The sequence below is a fragment of the Polypterus senegalus genome, chromosome 10, assembly GCF_016835505.1.
Source record: "Polypterus senegalus isolate Bchr_013 chromosome 10, ASM1683550v1, whole genome shotgun sequence".
Lineage (NCBI taxonomy): Eukaryota > Metazoa > Chordata > Cladistia > Polypteriformes > Polypteridae > Polypterus > Polypterus senegalus.
Genome location: NC_053163.1, coordinates 133,142,224 through 133,167,363, shown reverse-complemented (window position 1 = coordinate 133,167,363; position 25,140 = coordinate 133,142,224). Strand labels below are relative to the sequence as shown.

General features: G+C 39.5%; 1 protein-coding gene across 1 annotated transcript; it reads left to right on the top strand.

The window, feature by feature from the left end:
* Window positions 1–256: 256 nt before the first annotated feature.
* LOC120537631 (phospholipid hydroperoxide glutathione peroxidase-like) lies at window positions 257–25,027 on the top strand. The gene is made up of 7 exons (XM_039766705.1): window positions 257–377; window positions 13,899–13,993; window positions 16,028–16,172; window positions 22,400–22,551; window positions 22,676–22,700; window positions 23,677–23,736; window positions 24,736–25,027. Exons 1-7 carry the CDS (start codon window positions 309–311, stop codon window positions 24,766–24,768), a joined length of 579 nt encoding a protein of 192 aa, XP_039622639.1. The 5' UTR covers window positions 257–308; the 3' UTR covers window positions 24,769–25,027.
* The last annotated feature ends 113 nt before the right edge of the window (window positions 25,028–25,140 follow it).

Sequence of the window (25,140 nt, the reverse complement as noted above, 5' to 3'; positions counted from 1 at the left end):
TTCACATCCTACACAGTGGGTTCTGCAGATTTTTTCACCATGGCGTCATCACCTTAAGGGCGTGTCAACTTTCAGGATTGGCTAGCCCCAGCAAGTTATAATGATTGACATATAAGGCAACTAATGAACTAACAAAATTAAAAGAGGCCAAGAGGAAACAGCGCCGATTCCATTTTGGCTCTAGGTTCTGTACTCGCTATATAGTTTTGCGCGAAAATATAAGTCACTGCGATCCAAAATGGCGACAGGACCGCCCTCCCTTATGCGCAAGTAGGTGGGACTTGTACATTAATGTCGTAAGAGAGGTTATGCGGTTTGCTCTCAGTCGAGCTTTACTACTGGGGTTCGCGGCGTCACGAGGCACTGTCAGAGCTATGGTAAGCTGGTTAATAATTTTGTGAAAACTTTATAGCTGAATAATGGCACATAACGACCATGTGATTTTCATATTTTGTCGCTTTTTTTCTCGTGGGCCAATTGGGTTTAATACCGCAGACGAAACCGGCGAAATATAAGAGGTGTTCCACCCCTGTGATGCGGACCATGGGGAGCATTTTGTTTTACTTGCTGTGTCATGGATTTTTTCTTATCAATTCAGCCGGAACTTTACGCATAGAGATAACCGAAATTAGTAAGTGCAGAAGTTGACCTGTTCGATTTTTTTTTTTTTGCGCATGTGTTTCTCTTGATTCCCGCACCTTGTAGAGGAACACGCAGTTCACGGATGTGGGTGTGATTCCGATTTTGAATCAAATGCCCAAACTTCTAGCGGAGGCATAACGTCAAGTTAATCCGTTTTGACAACTATGACTCAGACTCGCATGCAGATTTAATCACAATTATTTATACGGTAACCTTTAAAACGACTTCTGAAAGATCCTATAATATTGTTTGAGCAATCCGGTAGACTCTTCGGTTTGTAAGGCATCGCGCCGAGAGTGCTAAAGATTCCTTAAAAGAGTGTGAAGTTTGTCCTCCACCTCCATCTTGTCTCCCCCACGCCGTGAGCGTGAGGGAAGATTGGGAAGTACAGGTGCATCATTTTTTCGCTCCGGACCGTTCTTCGCAGCCAGAAGCCGGCCAGGTTAACGGGCGAGTCACGGTCTCTCAAATCCAAACATTATAAAGTTACCAAAAAGTGCTTGATAATTTAATAGCGGTTTTAAATAAACACGGTGTGTCGCAGGTGGCGTTCGCTAAAATAACAAGCCAGTGTCTACTGGGAACTGCTTGAGTGACATACACAAGAAATACTTTCCATAAACTGTCGTTTTAGCCCCACATTAATTACGTCTTGTTCGACTGACGCCTTTATCCAACGCGACTCGCAACATTTTGAGATACAGTTGGTTTTATTTTAGTTTTTCCTTCCGGAGCACAAGCAGACTTGCTCGTTGTCACACAGTGGCAGTGGTGGGATTTGAACCCACAACCTCGGGGTTTGAAGTCCAAAGCGTTAAGGACAACATCCGCATCTCAAGGGAGAGCTTGGTAGGCTTATTGGAGACGCTCGACTGGTCCATTCACTGCGCGCGTGTGTGTGTGTTTTGGATTGTGAGTTGGGGTGATAAGGCCCCCCATCCACTGTCTCCAGTGCATCCTGGATAAGCTCTGACCCCTCAGAACCCAAAACGTAGGTGGTTGAGACTATTTCCTTATGGAGGCTGTAAAAAAAAAAAAATAAAACTATTTACTTCAATTTTTTTGCTTGACAATTTTAAGAGGAAGCATCAGATTTAGGAATAGCTTTCTTGTGAAACAGTTTCGTGTTCACTGTATTGTAGATGACCTGACAGGAATTTTTGTAATTTGAATGAATTATTCTTTAGCATGGCATGGGAACTTCAGTCTCTGATAATATAGGATATAATATGTACATAATTATCGAAAAAGCTGGAAGACACTTATTACGTGCAGCACAAAACTGCAAGTGAAATAATTAACACTTTCAACGTTTTCTCCTTATATAGTATGTAGCGGGGGTCCTTAATCACAGTCCTGGAGGGCTGCAGTGGCTGCAGGTTTTTGTTCTAACCCGGTTACTTAATTAGAAAGCCATTCTTGCCAATAATTTAATTTCATGCCCTGTAAGTGCAGTAACTCTATGTCAGGTAATTCCCATATCCTAGATTTTCTTCCCCTTTCTAAGGATATCATCCAAATGATTTGAAGGCTAAAATGAATAATTCTCAGTCCTTCACTTTCCTTCCCAGCATTTAATTAAACCCAATAGTGCATGATAAATACAGATGGGTGTAAATGGTAACAAGCTAAATGGAGAAATGCTGTTCACATTTGTCATTTTCATGTTATTGCTAATTAGGAGCAATTAAAAACCAAGAATGCAGCTGTTTAAGAATAAAATAAGCAGTAAGGGTTCAAATTCTTAATGAGCAAGATAACTAAAGTGGAGCAGAACTTGGTTACTTGAGCAATAAGTGCGTCTTATTAAGCAATTGAGTTGGATCAAAAACCTGCAGCCACTGTGGCCCTCCAGGACTGTGATTAAGGACCCCTCAGAAGGGCTGTGGAGTCTTTTTTTTTTTGTAGATTCGCACTCACAATTCTTACCCAATATGACTCTATGACTCACTGTGAAGTACTTTAAAATGTAGGACTACAACTCTGTCTGTCAGTCTTTAGTAACTAACACACCTCACACACTAATATGTCAACTGCAAATGTAACTTGGTGTTATCTTGATTCCTTCACAAGAATGTTGACACCTACACAATGCTAGGTGGAAGTGACTGTTGAGCAGAAGATGCAATGGGATTTGAACTTTGCAGTTGTGAAGCGGCCTTGAGTGCCAGTCCATTTGCAGAGAGTATGTACTGCATATTAAATGCATGTTTGACCTCTCTGTTTAAATCTTATTAATAGTAATAATAGTATATGTATAGCGCCTTTGACATACTCAAAGTGCTTCAGAAATATTCAAAAACGTCAATTCTGTTCTGACTGCTACCCCTACACTGATTTCTTGTGAAGTCTGTCCATTCCTCAATTAACTTATATTTAATATGTTAAGAGGATTTTTATTTTACTTAAAACAAATCTCTTGTATTTCGTAGCTGTGCTAGTGATGTATTGAGCAAGCTGCACAAAGAGTTTGTGCTAAAAAAAAAAAATCTTATGAAGAAATATCTTCACATACAAGATCAACACCATTTGCTGTTTCACTGCTTAATGCTGTCATGGAGCACATCTTGTTTCTTTTTGAAACCTAATTTGGTTTGTCTGGGGGCCTTTTAAATACAGCTCAAATAGTTCATCTCCTTTCCTTGCCTTACTTTGAATTGGTGGTGGGTACTGTACTGGCATTATGGTTGGGTTTTTAATATGTAAGTAAGACTTTGAATTTGATTAAAAAAAAAAAAAAAATTGTTGAAACATTTAATACTTTTGCTAGAAACTCATCTCGCATTTATCAGTGCTGTTTGGCAATTCTAGCCTACATGACTGTCATAATGTCCATTTATGTTGAGTCCCGTGAGATCCCAGCCCTCCTGGACCTCTTAATCTGCTTGCACTCATTTATTGTATTCTGTAAGAAATGAAGGGTGGGCATTGTAATTTGCAATGCTACTGTATAATACTGTTTGGCAATTAACTTAAAATTACTTATTAAAGCTATGGTTAGTGAGAGTTGGAATTTTTCACATTTATAGAGTTGTCCATTTTTTCCCCCCACGACTCCATAGTTCTTCTGTGTGCAAGTATATTGATAAATATTTCTTACTTGTGGTTAAAATTGTCAGTGTAAAGTAACACACCCTGTAGTGTTTCAGTTTATAATGGAAATGCACCTAGAAACTGGCGATAAGTCTCATTTTTGTTTCCTTTAGTGAAAACATGCCATTATTTTCCAACATTTAGTTTTCAAAGTTTCTAAAAAAAATCTCTTGAACCTCCACAGTATTTGAGTGTTTAGGACAAAAACATGTGGTGGTTTTTAATAATGGTTAGCTTTTAATGCAGCTGAGTTTTATAAGATGTTTTTGTTTGGTGCAGCATGGATTGCTAAGCTGTTTGTTTTTCATCATTTAATGTTTCTGTGCCTACAAAGATCATTAGGAAATGGCAGCATTTGTCATATCACACTTCAAAATGTGACGGTTTATAAAGGAAAGTTTTCAGCTGCAATGCAGCATTTAACAAAGGATGGCACAGGATAATGCATTGGTTTCAAGATGAAAATTGTATTAAAATTATGCAGACACACAGCCCTCTCATGTCAAACACATCTTTAGTGCTGCATGGCTGCAATTTTTTTTTATTTGCCAAAACATGGATGCTCTTTTACTGAATGAGCCCTATTTGTTTTTCGATTAAATGTTAGATTTGTGTAACACTTGTGCTTTTCACTGGTGTGTTCTGGTGATATCATTTGATAAAAGGGTAAAGAAAGTGCTACTTTTTAGGGTGTGTCACTTTCAGGGCTTTTAAAACAATGGATCATTAGAGATGCTTCTGTTTTGTTGTCTTAAATGTTGTGTAACGGAGCATATCATTCTCAAGCCCACTCAATCCAGTTAGGGGTCTTAGCCCAGCAGCAGTGGGTATAAGTAAGGAAGCTGCCTGGTATAGGATGCCACTTTTCATTGCAGGAAAGTTAATTCAGTGCCAAAATGCAATAACAACACAGTGTTACCAATGGAAAATATCCAATTGAAATGAATGCCGAGAGAGTCCTTCTCTAAAAATGAAGGTTTATGTTGTGCCTTTTATTTTGCAGTAGTCTGAGAAATCTTTTCTGTAATAATTGATATTCCCAACTGAGTGAATGTACTTTATGTTCTAAATTCATTAATTTTTTGAAGAGTTGATTTGGGCAACAGCCCACATTTCTAATCCTTTTGTTTTTATTATTTATTTATTTAGTAAAAAGGGCCCCTGTCCTCCCAGGTCAATTGTCAGTTCTTGTGTGACCTGAAAATGGAATAAATCAAATGAATAAATGGCTGTATTTAAAAGCTCCTTTTTAAAGTTTAGCTCTTGTGTCCAGTAATGCTGTGATAGGCTTTAGCCCCACACAAACCTATAGTTAAACTTACTGTATATTTTCAAAACTATTTATTGTACATTATTTTGTGTTGTGATTTTTGCAGCTAATTTTATTAGCACTTTTTACATCAGGGTAACAGTTTGTGGTGGGGGTGTTAATACAAAGTATTTCTTTTAAAGTATTGTTTCTTTGTCTGGCATGTCTGAATTCTCTTGTATTTAACTGAATTGACTATCAAACGATAAAAACAAATTGGATGTGAAGTTTTATGCTGTACAAAGTAACTTTCTCCTACAGCTTATATGATGCATTGAGTGAGCATGGAAAAAAAGTGAAAATTAAGGAAAAAATGAGACGAATGGCTAGCTGAGAAAGGAGAGTCCACACAGAACAAGGCTGTGCACTAACTGCTTTTAAATTATTCACTGCTGTACTGTTTGAAATCCATCTGTCCATTTTTAAACCCCCTTATCTAGGTCAGTCTGCTGTGGCTTATCCTTTTAGCACTTAGTAGAAGGGAGGGTCTGCCCATTGCAGGGTACACTACTCACACCAGGGCAGTTTTGGAGGTGATGAATAACCTGACACCTACATTGTCTTGTGGAAGGAGAAACACAGTGATGTGTGATAACTGAGCTTGGACTTTGCAAATTGGTAACCTTGATGTACTGTAAATTGGTGAATATTAATGAAATTAACTTAACTATTTGACCTTCTTAGCAGTACATGTTGTTGCCGCTGGGTAGGAAACAACTATAATTACTAGCTATATTGGAGAAAATGCCTAAGGGCCAACGTGAAAGGAATTTTAAATTTCCAAGGAAGTCAAATGAATAGTAAAAGGGTAGTGGCTTGTACTCTTCCAACAAACTTGAATGCTTCTGCAATATCCCTTCTTACTCCTCCGCCCTAAAATATTTTGGTGTTTAATTCTTCTCTTTCTTGTTCTGTCTTGTATCAAACTTTCATTGTTCTCTATGAAAACACTATCTCAAATTTGTCATCACTACAAAATACACTTAAAAATGATCTATTATAATAAAAAACGTTTTCCGTCATGTCCACATTATTCAGCCTTGACCACTCCCCTCCACACTGCTCACCCAATCGTTACTCCTACTGCACACATCCTCTTGCCGTTCCACTCTGTGACACTCTCAGTGCTAAATCCCCCCCCATTCAAAACAGTTGGTTATAATGGTAAGGCAGAAAAGCAAATTATGTATTCAAGAATGTTGAGTTTTAGATTCTGATAGATAAAGAGCAGCAAGAGCTGATAATGAATGTGGGAAAAAAAGATGAATAGAAAAGAGCTGCATATAATAATCAAGAATGAAGAGAATCGTTCAAAAAAAATAATAAGGTGAAAAATATCTTGAACAATATACAAACAGAAATGCAAAAGGCAACATTTATAGAGTGTAAGTTGGGGGATAGTGATACATATTTTTGACTAGGCATTAATGTAGTTTCATTTTTATTTACTTTTTTATTTTATTGTAATCATTCCATACAAATAGATAAATTTTTACAAAAAATAGGAATCGAAACAAATCGACCCCCATCCCTGAGAAAGAGAGCATGGCCAACGGAGTAATACTTAAAAACTTGTAAGCATACCTATATTGATGAGTTTTTAATAGGGCAATAGAGATAAATGGAGAAGAAAAAGAAATGCAGAATTACTCCTTCTTATTCTAAAATTGATTAGATCCTGCCAGGTTTTGAAGAAGTTCTGTACAGATCTAACGGAAAATTAGATTTTTCCAATTTCAAATAGTATAAAACATCGGTTTCCCACTGACTTAAAAGAGGAGAGTTAGGATTCTTCCAGTTTAGCAAAATAAGTCTGTGTGCCAAAAGTGTAGTGAAATGCAATCACAGTTTTTGTCGTCCTCCACTTTAAAACCATCTGGAAGAACACCAAACACAGCTGTTATTGGGTTAGGAGGGCTTGTGACGCCAAGGCTGTCTGAAAGGCACTTAAAAATTTGATCCAAAATGATATTTTGTACTTTTTTACTTGTACTTTTTTACTTTTACTACTTTGTTATTCATTTAAAATACAGTTGTAGTGAAATACAGTACTGAAGTAACTCATTTTCTATCTGTGATAACAAAGGACCAAGCCGTCTTCCTCCTACACCCTGCATACTCTTCTATATACCAAATCTTTTTAAATACAATCATTTTCTCTAACAGAGGCCAATGCCCTTCGAGCGGCTCAGCCACGAGATATCCTGAGGGTTGGCAAGCAAAGTAAGCAGGATTCAGAGCCCCCTTAAAGTTGACAAAGCAAACTTTTTTTGGGTAAACTGCATGATCATTTCTGGAATGGACTGTCAGACGGTATAGTGCTCTAGTAAAAATATGATTGGTGGACTCGATTTAATTAGACCAGGCTAAGGAAACACCTTAAACAAGCCAAAAACGCATGCATACATGACCCAGACAGCACAGTGGCTATGGAGAGAGCTTCATGCTGAATGTTTTTCTAGTAGCAAGGTGTATATGGCCACTGAAGTTTTGCATTATGATAGTTAAGAGTTTCTTGAACACTTGTTCAAATAGGTTTAGGTATACTTAAATTTTTGCAGTGGTAATTGTGAAATAAGGCATATAGTGAGGAGAATGGCCTCCTGGCTAAAGGGAGAGAAATACTTAAGACCGGGTACTTTGGCTGAACAAGGAGTGAAAAATTTAAAGGAACGCCATAGCTTTTAGGGCACAGTGCAATGGGAGGAAAAGGGGTGGGGGGAAAAATACAATTACAGTTTGACCCTCCGTCATCTTTCCAGATGCAGATAGTAATTTTTTGTTCCCGTTGAAGCTATAATCCCCCCCCCTTAACAGAACATGTTAGTTTGATTCAGAGTCACTGCTTCTGATCAGGGGCCTCATGTATAACGCCGTGCGTAGAACTCGCACTATAACATGGCGTAAGCACAAAAGCCGAAATGTGCTTACGCACAGAAAAATCCAGATGCAGGAATCTGTGCGTACTCCAACTTCCACGTTCTTCCGCTACATAAATCCCGATCAACGTGAAAATGTTGCAGACACTAGCCGCCTCGTGCTCATGACACAAGCATTTAACTTTTGCTGAAATTTGTTGCTGCGTTTTTGGCTCTGTTGTTATTTTATCTTTCTGTTTTATATATATTGGCGTAGCCGTCACTGCAGTCAGTGCTTTTCTTTCCCCAAGTAATCGATCGCCACACAATCAGCTCTGTAATAGACGTTAAGCCATCTGTAAGCTTAGCGCCGATTCTTCAAAATGTTTAAGGACCACTGAAATATCTTCTTTGTACATGTTTAATTATTCTATCCTTAAAGACACTCCCAGTGAAGAATATAGATTATAGATTATTTAAATGAAGTTAGTTTTATGTGTATAGTTTAACAAACATATTTTGCTGCATTTCACCTTAAAAATGATATCGTCATCATATGTAAATACGCCCTTTATAAAGTGGCTCAGGTTGTGTAATATTATAACTGTAGTGCAAGTTTACAGTGAGGTGATTGTACTTATAAGTACAAACAGTTCTACAAGGAGCACTTGATTGGCTGCATTTAAAGTTCTTGGGATTAAACTATTTCTGAACCGAGGTCCGTACAGGAAAGGCTTTAAAATGTTTTGCCGTGGCTGAGACAGCGTGTCCTTAAAGCTGTATACCGATAATTCTCTTTCCGATCAGCTGCTGCTGTGATTCACACTCAGATACAGTGATATAAATACTCCGAGTGGTGCAGTGAGAGAAATATGGAAAAAGATGATCCACTGTGGCAACTCCTAACGGGAGGAGCTGAAAGAAGTGAGAGTAACAACGCTAAAGCAGTTATGGCATTTGGAATACTATGGCTGTTCCCTGGACCATTATATTGTTACGAGTTAATTACAATCAGATGCATTACACTAATAAACAATATGCGGTTAGTTTCTGTGTATTTATAAAGCTGCGTCATGAAAATAATGAGTAATCACACAAGAACAGTAGCACTGCTTTGACGCTGGGTGCCGCCAGTTTGCAAAACCGAGCGGAGAACTTGCGTACGACAAGGCATAAGGTACCGTGGAAAAGTGCGTGGCTTTACGCCAAGTGTAGGTTTTATACATCGCGATTTGAACGTGGAGAAGTTCTTACGCAACATTTCTGTGCGTACGCACCGTTTATACATGAGGCCCCAGGGCTATTGATTTGCAAGGGTCTCCCCATATTGGTGAATTTCTCCTCCCAGAAGACAATGAGTATGTCCAGTTTATCAAATCTAAACAGGCCTGGTGTAAGTAAGTGTGCCCTGCAATGGACAGATGCCCCATCCAGGATTGGTTCCTGCCTTGCACACAGGGCTGCAAAGATAACTTTACAGCATTCAGACCTAGATAAGGTGGTTTAAAAATGGACGGATTGATGTCAAACAACACAACAGTGAATAACTTAAAAGCAGCCAATGTACACCCTTCTCCTCTGCCTCACCCCCTCATTCACTGTTCAAGAGCTCTCTGTTCAATTCAAAAGCTCAATCCCATGTGGACTGCATTTTCTGTTTGTGATGCGTGTCCATTTTTTTTTTTATTAAAACGAATGCATAATATATTTTGCATGTTTTGAGCAACCTAGATAACTGACATGTAGCTTTTGTGACACTAGTAATAGGAGACTTTCCTATCCACCTCTTCCATGAACATTTTTAGTATTGTTTCCCCTGTCGTACGGCATTGATTACCACTGGCTGGTGTTCTATCAAACTTTTATCTTCATTCTCCATGAAAACTTAAGATTACAGATTTTCCTTGGTTATCCATATAAAATGCATGGAGTAGCCAACCTATAAAAAATCTATTTTGGTGGTGTATTCCTTTAAATTTGTAAAATAGTTTGCCTTCTTGTGGTGGTGTTTTCATTTGTGATCAATAGTAAAAGTTATGTGCCAGTTCTGTATGCCTGACTCAGAATTGTTGAAGTAACCCATTTACTAAATATAGTAATTCAGCAAAAATACCTACATGCAATCGGAGAAGAATCTGGATGCACAGCAGTGTTTTTGACTACTTTGACTCGCACCTTATTAACATTCGATATCTGTACATGCCTCAGTATCTCTCTTTTTAAAGTGTTGAATGGTTCACAAAAATGACAATCAAGTCGCATCCTTGAGTGAAAATCCAGTGTTGCCTTTTAAACTCCGGTTGGATATGGGTGATGAGGAATTAATAAAAAATTCAGACGCACATACAAGGATGGCCTGTATTCAATCCCTAAAAAATGGGTACCATGTGCTTTTTGAGTGTTGATACTAAATTCCAATCTGCTTCAGATATGTACTGAAATCGGAATTGGGCCATATCAGCGTGGTTATCTAAACGGGGCTTTTTTTATTTTTGATACTTTCACAGCTGCTCTTCAACACTGTATGCATTTTACAAAAAAATGTTTGTTTATGTAGCAAAAAAGCAATGTTGTCCTTTGTCTAGAGGGGTTTATATTGCCTGAAGTAAAACTCAGTTATTAATTTTTCCAGTCTTTGTCCTTAGGATTTTGAGCTAATCCACAGAGCTTCCTTTCTCACAGCTTCCTCTTGAGCTGCCCTTGAGAGAATCCTTACCAAAGTCCTCAGGATGAGGCAAGTCAGCAGCTAATTTAATCTCTGGTTTAGCCCATTAGCTAACCGGCCCCCAGCATTGTGCTCTAGCTGATTACATTTTAAGGTCATAATTGCGTGCATAGATGGAGAAATGTCCTTTCATCACACATTGGCATATTTTCATCTCTTGATCCTTTACTGAAGAAGTTGTTTAAAGAAGCATCCAGTGCCGTAGCAGTGTTTGCCCCAGATTATCCAGAAGGCCCAAACACAAAAGACAATGAATTACTGTATGGCGATGGGGTGGCTTCAGAGTTATATAAATCTTTTATACCATTCAAAACCAGAAAAAAATGGATGTCAAGTGATAGTTTATATGCCCTTCTTAGTCCTGTATTTGGTCAGGGTGTGATAGGGCTAAGACTTGGTCTGAAGCAGCTTCATGCTGTATAGGAACACGCTCTTACACAGACCAAAACTCTCCCCTATGGCTTAAATTACAAACATTCCAGACTTTGGGATGTGCATGTTGATTCAGTGGGCATTCTCTTGAAGTGTTGCCAGCCCAGCACACCTTAGCATAGGAAACTGCCCTAGCTCTCCCAGAGCTGCAGAATATATGGATAGTGACATTCTTTAGAAGACCGTGAACCTTTCATGTTAAGACGAGTCTGCTCTCTGTGTTACTAAACCAGTCCAACCTGTCATTGATGTGGACTGTCAAGTACTCAATGCAGGGTACCACCTCCAGATCCACTCCTTGAACATTGAACGGGCGTAGAGGCTCTTTGGTGTGGTGAAAACCAATAACCGTTCTATCTAGATTTGCTGATGTTAACACACAAAGTTTTCCACCTCCATCCTCTGTCTCAACCCTTTGTGTCTGCAGATTACATGACCTGATGGTATGGTTTTATAGTTTGAAGTGTACAGAGTGAATAGGAAAGGAGATAGGACTGTTCTTGTGGTGCTCCAGACCTTGAGTCTTGCAAACTGGCATCTGCCATGTAAAGTGTGTGTGTGTCTATGTATGTAAAATACTGTGTGTGTATCTATCTATCTCTATCCAAAGTTGATTTATTTCAGTAATTCCATTCAAAAAGTGAAACTTGTATATTAGATTCATTCATTACACACAGACTGATGTATTTCTAATGTTTATTTCTTTTAATTTTGATGATTATAACTTGACAACTAATGAAAGTCCCAAATTTGGTATCTTGGAAAATTAGAATATTGTGAAAAGGTTCAATATTGAAGACACCTGGTGCCACACTCTAATCAGCTAATTAACTCCAAACACCTGCAAAAGCCTTTAAATGGTCTCTGTCTACAGTAGTTCTGTAGGCTACACAATCATGGAGAAGACTGCTGACTTGACAGTTGTCCAAAAGACGACCATTGACACCTTGCACAAGGAGGGCAAGACACAAAAGGTCATTGCTAAAGAGGCTGGCTGTTCACAGAGCTCTGTGTCCAAGCACATTAATAGAGAGGCGAAGGGAAGGACAAGATGTGGTAGAAAAAAGTGTACAAGCAATAGGGATAACCACACCCTGGAGAGGATTGTGAAACAAAACTGTGGGGGAGATTCACAAAGAGTGGACTGCAGCTGGAGTCAGTGCTTCAAGAACCACCACACACAGATGTATGCAAGACATGGGTTTCAGCTGTCGCACTCCTTGTGTCAAGCCACTGGCCTGGGCTAAAGACAAAACTGCTGCTGAGTGGTCCAAAGTTATGTTCTCTGATGAAAGTAAATTTTGCATTTCCTTTGGAAATCAAGGTCCCAGAGTCTGGAGGAAGAGAGGAGAGGCACAGAATCCACGTTGCTTGAGGTCCAGTGTAAAGTTTCCACAGTCAGTGATGGTTTGGGGTGCCATGTCATCTGCTGGTGTTGGTCCATTGTGTTTTCTGAGGTCCAAGGTCAACGCAGCCATCTACCAGGAAGTTTTAGAGCACTTCATGCTTCCTGCTGCTGATGAACTTTATGGAGATGCAGATTTCATTTTCCAACAGGACCTGGCACCTGCACAAAGTGCCAAAGCTACCAGTACCTGGTTTAAGGACCATGGTATCCCTGTTCTTGATTGGCCAGCAAACTTGCCTGACCTTAACCCCATAGAAAATCTATGGGGTATTGTGAAGAGGAAGATGCAATACGCCAGACCCAACAATTCAGAAGAGCTGAAGGCCACTATCAGAGCAACATGGGCTCTCATAACACCTGAGCAGTGCCACAGACTGATCGACTCCATGCCACGCCGCATTGCTGCAGTAATCCAGGCCAAAGGAGCCCCAACTAAATATTGAGTGTTGTACATGTTCATACCTTTCAGTTGGCCAACATTTCTAAAAATCCTTTTTTTGCATTGGTCTTAATTGATATTCTAATTTTCTGAGATACTGAATTTGGGACTTTCATTAGTTGTCAGTTATAATCATCAAAATTAAAAGAAATAAACATTTGAAATACATCAGTCTGTGTGTAATGAATGAATCTAATATACAAGTTTCAATTTTTGAATGGAATTACTGATATAAATCAACTTTGTCATGATATTCTAATTTTATGACCGGCACCTGTGTATGTATGTCAACAACCTCCTCAATGTTCTCACTATGTGATCCCTGCAGGATATCGCAGTCTCTCAGTGCCTGGTTTGCCTCAGGGGACCACTTCCTGAACGAGTGTGTGGTTGTAGGTAGCTCCCTCACTCTTGGTTTGTAGTGAGGCTGAAGCAGAACCAGGTCATGATCTGCTTTCCCAAGCACAGGCAGCATGTTGCCAGCAATCCAGTTCAATTCAATCATTTGCTTGATTCTTTAATAGTACAATTTATAGTAAGATGCTTCCGTGGATTGCATTTTTTTTTTCTTTCTCCTATTTTTCTTTGCCATTTTAAAACAACTGGTCACCACCATGGTACGATTTTACATGGTGGGCTTTTTTTTGCCTTCACAGTGCTGATTTAAACCTATGCAGGATATTCCAGAATACATTTTAAGTGGGCAGTGTCATCTTCTCGAGTTTGGAGATGGAAAGTTAATTTCTTTCTGCAGAAACTTGAGTTATGCCCATTGCTGTGTGCTGAGAAATGGGAAAGATTACCTTTCTTGTCAATCAGAAATGTTTTTTACTTTTTAAAAAAAACACCTTGGTGACCTGCCATTCTGTTCTGTGTGGGTGCTTATTCTTGCCTGATGGGTGTCCACTGACATGTTCTATACTTGAGTCAGTCTGTTGCCATGCATATCCAGATTTCACATTCATTCACTTATTTATTTTTGTCTCCTGCAGTGCGCACAAGTTGAAGACTGGCAGAACGCCAAGGACATTTATGAGTTCTCCGCAAAAGACATTGATGGGAACGAGGTCTCATTGGAGAAGTACAGGTAAGCTTCATGATGCTGTCCAGGCCACTGCTAAAGGATGCTGCTACTGGGATGCTTTTAAGAGATAAACGGGCTTCATGGGAGTGGGATATGATATACATGAAGAAATGTTCAAGGTTTCAAATTTAAATGCTTTCAGCTGCTGTTTAGTAGGAGTTGAAGGGATCTGAAGATTGTTCCTGCAAGTATAATGAAAATAAAATGATGGAGCATATCCTATCTGAGTATGTGTACAAACGGCACTGGTCACAGTTACAGGATGGAGATACTGGGAAGAAGCTTTAGCGAAGAGAAAGGAGAGTCGAAAGTTTGTAGGTTTTAGGGCTTAAAGTAAGAAGACATGGTTTCTGCAGAGTCTGTGATCAGTTTGGCTGCAGCTCTGTATGAGGAACGCTTTTGTGTTTAGTTTGAAAGCCGCCACCTACCTTGTGGAATTTACTGGAGATTCCTGAACTGGCAAATATTGTAGTCACCTTAGTGAATGATTATACAGGTAACAGCTTTTATAATCAGTAGGTGTGTGCGATTTACATCATGTACGATCATATCTTAATTGCCGTTTTAACGATGTGCAAGATTAAATTATCGAGTACATAACTTGCTTTGCAATAAAGTGTTCATTCACTAATGCAACAGTATAGACCACTGCGCGAGCACAAAGCGAGTTGCATAGGCGTGCACGTCCAGCAAGCCGCAAGTTAGCATCGCTCCCTGCCTCAAAATGAGTGAACAAACCGCACCAGATGATAAAACAGCCTCGCCATCTACGTCGTCGGCTTTAATTGCTAGACGTGGTTCATTCTCGCTCGCATGGCAGTGGTTTGGTTTTGAAAAGACTGATGTTGCTCAAAAGACGGCAATCTGCACACTATGTGGTAAATCGGTTGCTGTTAAAGACAGCTCAACAACTAACTTGTTTCACCATTTGCAAACTAACCACCGTACAGAATACGAAAAGCTTAAGGAGTCAACTGTCCAGCACAAGTCTAAAGTAACCAAGGTACTGGCACAAAATCACACTCGGCAAACTTTAGCGGACTCATTCTGCAAAAAAGTGCCCTACGACAAGAAAAGCAACAGATGGCATGACATAACAAATGCCGTCACCAATTACATCGCAAAAGATAAGGTGCCAATTCAAGTGGTTGAGAGAGATGGTTTTAAACAACTTTTGAATACTGTAGACCCAAGGTACACACTGCCTGGCCGAAAATATTTCAGTCAAACAGCTCTGCCTAAGTTGTATGATTCGTGTCGCCAAACTCTGACACACAAACTGCAAAAGGTTTCACATTTTGCCACAACGGATTTATGGTCAAGACAAACATCCGAGCCATACCTTTCCCTGACGGTGCATTTCATTGAAGAAAACTGGCAACTGCAAAGCTTCTGCTTGCTAACATCCCACTTCCCACAAGATCACACTGGCGACATCATTGCGCAAGGTCTGAAAGATGCGCTGGCATCATGGTCACTGCAAGAAGACTGCATGGTTTGCTTAAAAACAGACCGTGGGGCTAACGTTGTCGGTGCCCTACGGATTAATAACTGGAAGAGGCTACCTTGTTTTGGGCATAGGCTTCATATTGTGATTGGTGAGTAATTTGGGGTTCCTCTACAAAATGCAGTTTAAGTTAAATTGATCTTCTTTATTAAGACGTTTAAAAATACAAAAAGACCTGATAAGTAAAGCTATAGATGACAAACATGTAATTCAATATAATTTCAAATACATTATCTTGAAATTATCGTTATCGTCAAAGTCCCAGAAAATATCCCCCAATATCGCACACCCCTAATAATCAGTAGCTATTTTTAAGTTTCTGATTGTAAATCATTTATCAAATTTATTTATGGTAAAAAGTGCTTCAATACTCTACCAGGAATGGCTAAACTCACCTAGAGCTTGGAAGTAAGCATTTTCAGAAATGGTGTATGTTGCCCGCAGCTTTAAAGTTGTAACTGTTAGTTCTTAGTTTTCACCCTTCTGTGTTTCTCATACTTCTACCACCCGTTTCTTTTCTATCTCTGCAGGGGCTACGTTTGCATTATCACTAATGTTGCTTCCAAATGAGGAAAGACTCCAGTAAACTATACTCAGCTTACACAGTTGCACGCCACGTATGCTGAAAGAGGTTTACGAATCCTGGGCTTCCCCTGTAACCAGTTTGGGAAACAGGTAAGTGATTCAATTATATTTAATACTACATGCTCTTTGGACCGAAGGGGATGATGTGGCCTGAGCTGCTGAATTCTTCACATGTATGGTCTGTTTAGCTAGTAACTTTCTCAAACCTGTTTAATGTAATTTTGACATTGCAAAAGCCTGCCCTAGCGAAATCCTCTTCTGCCTAGTTTCCAATAACGGGAATCTTGGTGAAACAATTAGAAATATTATATTACTTAATATCCCTGTAGAGTAGTGGAGTACATATTTTAAAAAAAAAAAAATGTGACATTTTGCATAATTTACTTAATATGGTTTCTGTCTCTGACAGATTGAGATTGCAGGCTCTGAGGCTAGGGATCTGCACTGGCAGTCGAAAGGTTACTGGTTTGAATCCCATAAATGCCATTAGGAACTCTGCACTGTCGGGCCCTTGAGCAAGGCCCTTAACCTGCAATTGCTGAGCGCTTTGAGTAGTGAGAAAAGCGCTATATAAATGCAAAGAATTAAGAATTATTATAGTTGCCATAAATAATTGCAGCCATTTTGCTAGCAGAACACCACAACACATGGCTCAACAAAATGTCTTATGTGACTGGAAAGGACTCCAGTGTGTATATGGTTCTCTAAACCTAAACCTAAGCCTAACCTGAACCTCCGCCCCTTTATATAAATTGTATAGTTTGGTTGAACTACACCTTGACAGGGCTCTCGCGTGCGACCTAATTTCTCAATGGTGCGACTAAAAAAAAATCAAAGGTTGCACCAGTGCGACCAGCCGTTCGAGGGGGAAAAAAACGAAACTCCGTGACTCTTAAAGTCTCCCTGTCGTGGTCTAAACCAATCAGAGATAGTGAAGGGTGGCCCCGATTGACCGTGGTCCAGATATTCCTGTACGTGTGTGTACGTTTGAAAATGCATGTGATGCAGTCAGACAGAGAGGTGAGTAGCCCATCAGGTAAACAGTGGATGTAGCCGCGGATTATGAGAGAAGATGAAAAGAACGATTGACAGCTTTTTCGTTAAGAATGTTAAGTTAGGGCCTGATCCGTCCAAAATTCATAACCAATGCTCTGACACGGAGCCATCAACCTCCCAAGTTATAGCAAGCCCTGGTCCGGAGACGGCATTAGATAATGAGCCACATACGATGGAGTCCGAGCCCACTGAAATTAAAAGGGGTAAAGTGTATACATTTCGAAAAGAGTGGCTTGACCAGTTTCCCTGGCTAAGATACAGTAAAGCTGATAATATAATGCACTGTATTTACTGTAAAGAGTGTGGGAAGACCATGGCCGGCAGTAGTGCATTTGTGACTGGTTCTAATACATTTAGAATTGAAACGCTGAAAAAGCACAATGCATCTATAAAACACATTACATGCCGCGATAAATGCACTGCTCAAGTGTCCCCTCTCCCCACTGCCTTTCAGCGGCAGGCAGCAGCAAACAGATCATCAGACGAGGCCGAGATGATAATTAAGTTTAACGTTGCCTACAATATTGCAAAAGAAGAACTTCCCTTCACTAAATTCAAGTCCGAAATAATTCTTATGAAGAAAAATGGCTTGAACGTAAACCCGACGTACAGCAATGATATCGCGCCCAATTTATAGGAGTCATCACAGATACATTGAAAAAAAGACATCTGTGCAAATTGCGAACAGTGCGTACATGGCATTCCTGATCGACGGAGACACAGATATCGCCACAAAGGAATGCGTCATTGTGTATAGTCGTATCTTGCGGAGAGGAAGACTGGTGAATATACTTATTGGACACATTGAGGTCGAGCATGCTCATGCCCAAGTCTGGAAGATTTTGATGCTAGAGAGTGTGGCCAGCTGGTTTAGTCAAGGCCAAAGATCAAGAAGGCCAAACTACAGGAGTTGGCCATCCGAGGGGCATGTGACTGCAATGGAGGATAGTCTATAAGACATTGAGCCATGAGATGTTCAGTTTGAAGCCCTTAAAACACTTAATTTAGATTTTCTTTTTAGTTAATTTATCTTGAGATTTTTTAAGTTTAAATTTCAGCTCAGTAAAGCACTTTAAGCACCAACACTTTTTCAGTAAGTTACCTTTTTTGTAGAATTGTGCTTGCCTTTAAATAAAGAACTTTATATTGACCAGATTGTTAGTTAATCATTTACAAGTCAATATTGCCTATATGGACAGCGATTTTATATAAAAAAAAAAAAACAAACAAATAAATAAAGTGAACGTGTAAAACTGTGGTGTTAAATGTGATGCGGTTGAAAATTTGGGTGCACGTAACTTTTGTGCAAAAAGTTAGTCTAGAGCCCTGCTTGAGGCCTGACTCGCACATACTTGCTGAGCTTTCATTACTGTGCAACCCTGTCCAATTTCCAAGTCAATCCACTATATTCCGTCATTTGGAAAACCTGAAGAGTTGTTGTTGTGCTGAGTCAAACCAAGCTTTCAGTTTAGTCACAAGCCACTCTTGTCAGCCCAGTCACATGGGTTGTCTGATATGCTCAGGTGACACATGAGTATTGGGTTCTGCACAAATTAGCCCCATCATGTTTGCTTTATTCAAATAGGAATTAATTTCATTCAAGTTGTCACGGCATGTTCAATAACATCATTCTTGTTTTCTTCACAAATTAGCCCAATGGTTTCAGTCTAGTCTCTTGACTACGTTTACATGAACTGTTAGATTCTCAATGAGTAAACTTGCTGATTCTGGTCCAGCTGTATGGCTGTTGGAATCTACATGAGTTGGCTTATTGTGTTTGTTTAAATAAGCTCATCGTGTCCAGTTTATTCGTATGATTAAATTCTTGGCAAGATGACCCAGGGTTTGTTTCAGTTGCATGACTAACTTGGGTTGTCTGCCCAGTCACAACTTGTGTTCTTCATGAGTCAATGTAGTACAGTATGTTAAGTCTATTCATATAACTCCGATTCTCTATGAGCTAGTCCGCTACCTTTTATTCCATTCATATGACACTGCATTCCATAGTAGATAGTCATGGGGTGTTTGAGTGATCAGTCCAATCATTGCTCTTAGATTTCACTATTTGTGACTAGATCACTCTAAGGAGGAAGAGGTGTGATGAGCAGGGGACTCATGTATAACGCCGTGCGTAGAACTCACACTATAACATGGCGTAAGCACAAAAGCCGAAATGTGCTTACGCACAGAAAAATCCAGATGCAGGAATCTGTGCGTACTCCAACTTCCACGTTCTTCCGCTACATAAATCCCGATCAGCGTGAAAAGTAACGCTCGTGCACGCACTTTATGTAACGCCCCAACTCTTCCCAGAATTACACCTCTTTGAATATGCAAATCTCTTTTGCATGTTTGTCACACAAAATGTTTCTGATCATCAAACACATTTAACCTTTAGTCAAATATAACACAAGTAAACACAAAATGCAGTTTTTAAATGATAGTTTTTATTTAGGGAGAAAAAATCCAAACCTACATGGCCCTGTGTGAAAAAGTAATTGCCCCCTGAACCTAATAACTGGTTGGGCCACCCTTAGCAGCAATAACTGCAATCAAGCGTTTGCGATAACTTGCAATGAGTCTTTTTTACAGCGCTCTGGAGGAATTTTGGCCCACTCATCTTTGCAGAATTGTTGTAATTCAGCTTTATTTGAGGGTCTTCTAGCATGAACCGCCTTTTTAAGGTAATGCTATAGCATCTCAATTGGATTCAGGTCAGGACTTTGACTAGGCCACTCCAAAGTCTTCATTTTGTTTTTCTTCAGCCATTCAGAGGTGGATTTGCTGGTGTGTTTTGGGACATTGTCCTGTTGCAGCACCAAGATCGCTTCAGTTTGAGTGTGACGAACAGATTGCGGTACATTCTCCTTCAGGATTTTTGGTAGACAGTAGAATTCATGGTTCCATCTATAACAGCAAGCCTTCCAGGTCCTGAAGCAGCAAAACAACCCCAGACCATCACACTACCACCACCATATTTTACTGTTGGTATGACGTTCTTTTCTGAAATGCTGTGTTCCTTTTACGCCAGATGTAACGGGACATTTGCCTGCCAAAAAGTTCAACTTTTGTCTCATCAGTCCACAGGGTATTTTCCCAAAAGTCTTGGCAATCATTGAGATGTTTCTTAGCAAAATTGAGACGAGCCCTAATGTTCTTTTTGCTTAACAGTGGTTTGCGTCTTGGAAATCTGCCATGCAGGCTGTTTTTGCCCAGTCTCTTTCTTATGGTGGAGTCGTGAACACTGACCTTAATTGAGGCAAGTGAGGCCTGCAGTTCTTTAGACGTTGTCCTGGGGTCTTTGTGACCTCTCGGATGAGTCGTCTCTGCGCTCTTGGGGTAATTTTGGTCGGCCGGCCACTCCTGGGAAGGTTCACCACTGTTCCATGTTTTTGCCATTTGTGGATAATGGCTCTCACTGTGGTTCGCTGGAGTCCCAAAGCTTTAGAAATGGCTTTATAACCTTTACCAGACTGATAGATCTCAATTACTTCTGTTCTCATTTGTTCCTGAATTTCTTTGGATCTTGGCATGATGTCTAGCTTTTGAGGTGCTTTTGGTCTACTTCTCTGTGTCAGGCAGCTCCTATTTAAGTGATTTCTTGATTGAAACAGGTGTGCAGTAATCAGGCCTGGGGGTGGCTACGGAAATTGAACTCAGGTGTAATACACCACAGTTAGGTTATTTTTTAACAAGGGGGCAATTACTTTTTCACACAGGGCCATGTAGGTTTGGATTTTTCTCCCTAAATAATAAAAACCATCATTTTAAAAACTGCATTTTGTGTTTACTTGTGTTATATTTGACTAATGGTTAAATGTGTTTGATGATCAGAAACGTTTTGTGTGACAAACATGCAAAAGAATAAGAAATCAGGAGGGGGGCAAATAGTTTTTTGAGGTAGCGTGTGCCTGATGCTGTATACCGATAATTCTCTTTCCGATCAGCTGCTGCTGTGATTCACACTCGGATACACTCAGATACAATATAAAATATATAAATACTCCGAGTGCTGCAGTGACAGTAATATGGAAAAAGATGATCCGCTGTGGCAACTCCTAACGGGAGTAGCTGAAAGAAGACGAAGGTGCAGTGAGAATAACGCTAAAGCAGTTCTGGTATTTGGAATACTATGGCTATTCCCTGGACCATTATATTGTTTCAAGTTAATTACAATCAGATGCATTACACTAATAAACGATATGCGGTTAGTTTGTGTACTGTATTTATAAAGCCACGTCAGGAAAATAAGGAGTAAACACACAGGAACAGTAGCATTGCTTTTACACTGGGTGCCGCCAGTCTGCAAAACCGAGCAGAGAACTTGCATACGACAAGGTATGAGGTACCGTGGAAAAGTGCGTGGCTTTATACCAAGTGTAGGTTTTATGCATCGCGATTTGAACGTGGAAAAGTTCTTGCGCAACATTTCTGTGCGTACGCACCGTTTATACATGAGGCCCCTGGAGCTTTGGGATTTTTCAACTCTTGAAGAAACTTGACAAACATTTTACAAACTGGAAACACACAGATGCAACATAGACACTATAATTTTTTTTGTTACTAAGGGGAAATAATACCTTTGAAACTTGGTGGGAGGAAAAACAAAACATTTAGGATTGATAGCAAATCGCCACACGCACAGCATCAGATGTGTGCAATTTGTTCAGGTTGGCTTTTTTTAATTATCCTATAGTCCTATCCACAGTGTTCCATCATTTACATTCCATCCTTATAGATTTTTTTTTTTTTTTTAATTGTGTTCATTAAAATCTACCACGGTATGAATTAAAAAAATTCCTTGCTGTCATTTGTGTCCAAAAGAGATTTGAATTGTGAAACACTGAAAATTGGCATCACATGTATGAAAACTGTGCATAGCAGTGACTCAATGCATTTTCTTAATTCTTTTGTATTTTATTGCTATTACATTTTTGTTTTAGTAATTATTGTTCATTGCAAATGTTCATTGTGCTGTAAGTTGTAATGCATTGTAATTGAACAAACCTTAAAAGAAGTTTGGAGCTCCTACCCAGCTGATGCACTTATTTGGTTTTCTGTGTTAATTTAAAGGCACATTAAAAGTCTAATAGCAGTGAAAACCTGCAGCCACTGTAGGGCCACATCCTGTGTTACTGACTGATTAAAATGTGAGCAGAGGGTCAGTGGCCTGAACTAAAGCTGTTGTCTTAGCTAAACCTTTCAATTTTATTTATTTTTATTTTCATTTTTCGTTAACCGGTTTAATTTTTCTGTGGCAGGAGCCTGGAGATGAAGACGAAATTAAAAAATTTGCCAAATCTTATGGCGCAGAGTTTGATCTATTCTGTAAGATAGATGTAAATGGACAGTATGCTCATCCCTTGTGGAGGTGGATGAAGGAGCAGCCAAAGGGGAAAGGAACCTTAGGAAAGTAAGTGTTTGGTCAAAGCAACTGCACAAATAAATAGCCAAATCTTTAAGAATGCTCATCTTTAATTTATTCTATTTCTCTTTTTCTTAATCCTCTTCCCAACCCTCACCAAATCATGGATTAGCAACATCAAGTGGAATTTTACAAAGGTAAACATCTTTTGTTTAGTTCTACAATGGCCAAGGTATTTCTGGGTGGTGACATGTTTTGTTGCGTAATGGTCCAGAGTAATTCTGCTCTTGTCTTTATGTTCTTTATTTTGTAGGCCTTAACAAAATGTCTCGAATTTCCTCACTCTTATCATAATGTTGGGTGCTGTAGTTTTAGCACTCCACTGCTCCCCAGCGCCCAATCCCCAAAAAATTCAGCCTATTAGAATAAACAAAAAGGCAGGATTTAAATTATTTTTATTTATGTATTATGAATATGACCGACTTAGCAGAGTTCAAGTGAGTGTTGGTAGAGTAATATGACCTGGGTAATCAATTCATCTTGCTTAGACTCGCAGATTTGGGCTTATGGAACAAAAGTAGCCAAGTGTGGCAGGAATATTTTGTGTGCAGCCCAGTCTTGTGCTTTGTGCCCCTTAACTGTCTCATTACATTTGCACAGTTCTGTCTAACAATACCCAGTAACATTCTCAAACCCTCTTAATCCAGTCCAGTGTTTTGGGGTGCTGAAGCCTAACAGACAGCACATGAGTACCAGGCAGAACACCAGGAAGGTTTGTCATGAATAGATTGAGAAAAATGACACACACACTGTACCCATACACTAATTATCCTAGTTCAGAGTCCCTGAAATTCAGATGCTTGCATACCTGTATATATCGCCACTCTTCGACTTCCCTCTTCCATCTTATCTACACAATGTTTTGATGCAGTGGAATAGTAGTTACTATCCTAATGTAAGTAGAATTGCTTTGACAGAGTTGTCTATTCTCCACTTGTTTACTTGACCACACATCCAGATATACAAATAAACCTCATTCAAATGAATGTTAAAAATGCTATAGTGTGGTGTGCTGCAAAAATGCCTGTAGAAGGCATTCTGAACTTTCTCCTGAAAGTGGTCCTAACAGGCTTAAGTAATTTTATTTTTTTCTTTTTTCTTTAATATATAAAGTTCCTTATTGACCGGGAAGGCAAAGTTGTGAAAAGATTTTCTCCCATGGATGACCCAATTGTAAGTAGTCACTGCGTTACGGAATGCTTCTTTTCTTTTCCTGACATGAACCACTCCTACATACATCCATAATATACACCGTTTACAGATGCCAGTCAACTTAATACAGACATCTCTGGGATGTGAAGGAAACCCTCACACATCCAGAGGAAGAACTTTGAAAACTCCACATACAGTGAGAAGCAAAAATACTGAAGAAATTGGGTAATGTGGGATATTCTTGCTATATATCCAAAAAAAACTTGTATTCTGATTGAAAAGGTTGTGTGTCTGAAGTACAGAATGTCCACCATTTCTGGGCAGTGCTTTGCATGTAATATAAAAATATTGGTGGGGAAAATGGCATTTGTTGTGATTAGTCCCCCAGTTCCTGCTAAAGCAAAATTAAGTGTGGTGGAGTGTGTAAATAAAGGTGATGTTTGACTGCATACCCCTCACATGCAAAGCTGTCCTAAACCTGCAGTCCATTGATCTCCTCAGCCGTTATGGCTTCTTGTTTTAGCCAACTCTCCACTCTCTGAGCTCTTATGTGGACACCTGAGCAATAAGAATCGCCTGTCAGTCATTTGTCCCAATAAGAGATTTAGAGAACTAAACTCAAAGTTAATCAATATTTGTTATATATAAAACATTGCCTAAAAATAAAAGCTAGTATTCAGTACTTTAGTCTCCTATTCTTCTTTTCACCTAGAATACATATTTTATGAATATATAAAGGAAATAACCCGTATTAGCTCATTTAGCCATTGTATTTGCTTTTTGCTTTAATAACGACTGGGCTCAGGGTTCAAATCCAGGATGTTCACTTTGTGAGGCACCAGTGCTAACCCCTTGCACTGCCATGCTGACCAGCTGTAACACTTTACATGAAAGCCTCCCTCTTGTGCATGTTAGTTACCTACTTCTGTTGTAAGTCAGTAAGCATGTCCCTAGTTTAACGTGTGACCACCTTGTTTGTGACTTTTTTTTTTGATTTGACATGCTTCTTTTTCTTTCCAGGTTATCGAGAAGGATCTTCCTGATTACTTGTAGAGCACCCCAAGCCCTTGGACCAATGTCTCCTCTTCCTCCTCCTGAGAAGATTCAGCTTGCAATTTGTGTTTCCAAACCCCAGACTTATGACGGCCTACCTAGAAAACCTGGTTTGGTCAGGGTAGGTAGACCTGATGAAAGCAAGCGTGCAGCTAACTGGGAGGAACACCCATTGCTGAGCTTTGGTCTTCCAGCGGGGAGGCAGCTGGCAGCTTTTTCATTAACCAATAAAAAATGTGCTTCTAGTATTTAAAATCGGGCCTGTTGCCTTGTGTGGTCATTGTGTTAAGTGGTGCAGCTCTGCTCTAAAGACATGGCCTCTCAGAATGCTGAACTACAATGTCTGGAGCAGTGTTAATTGGTGAAATTCAC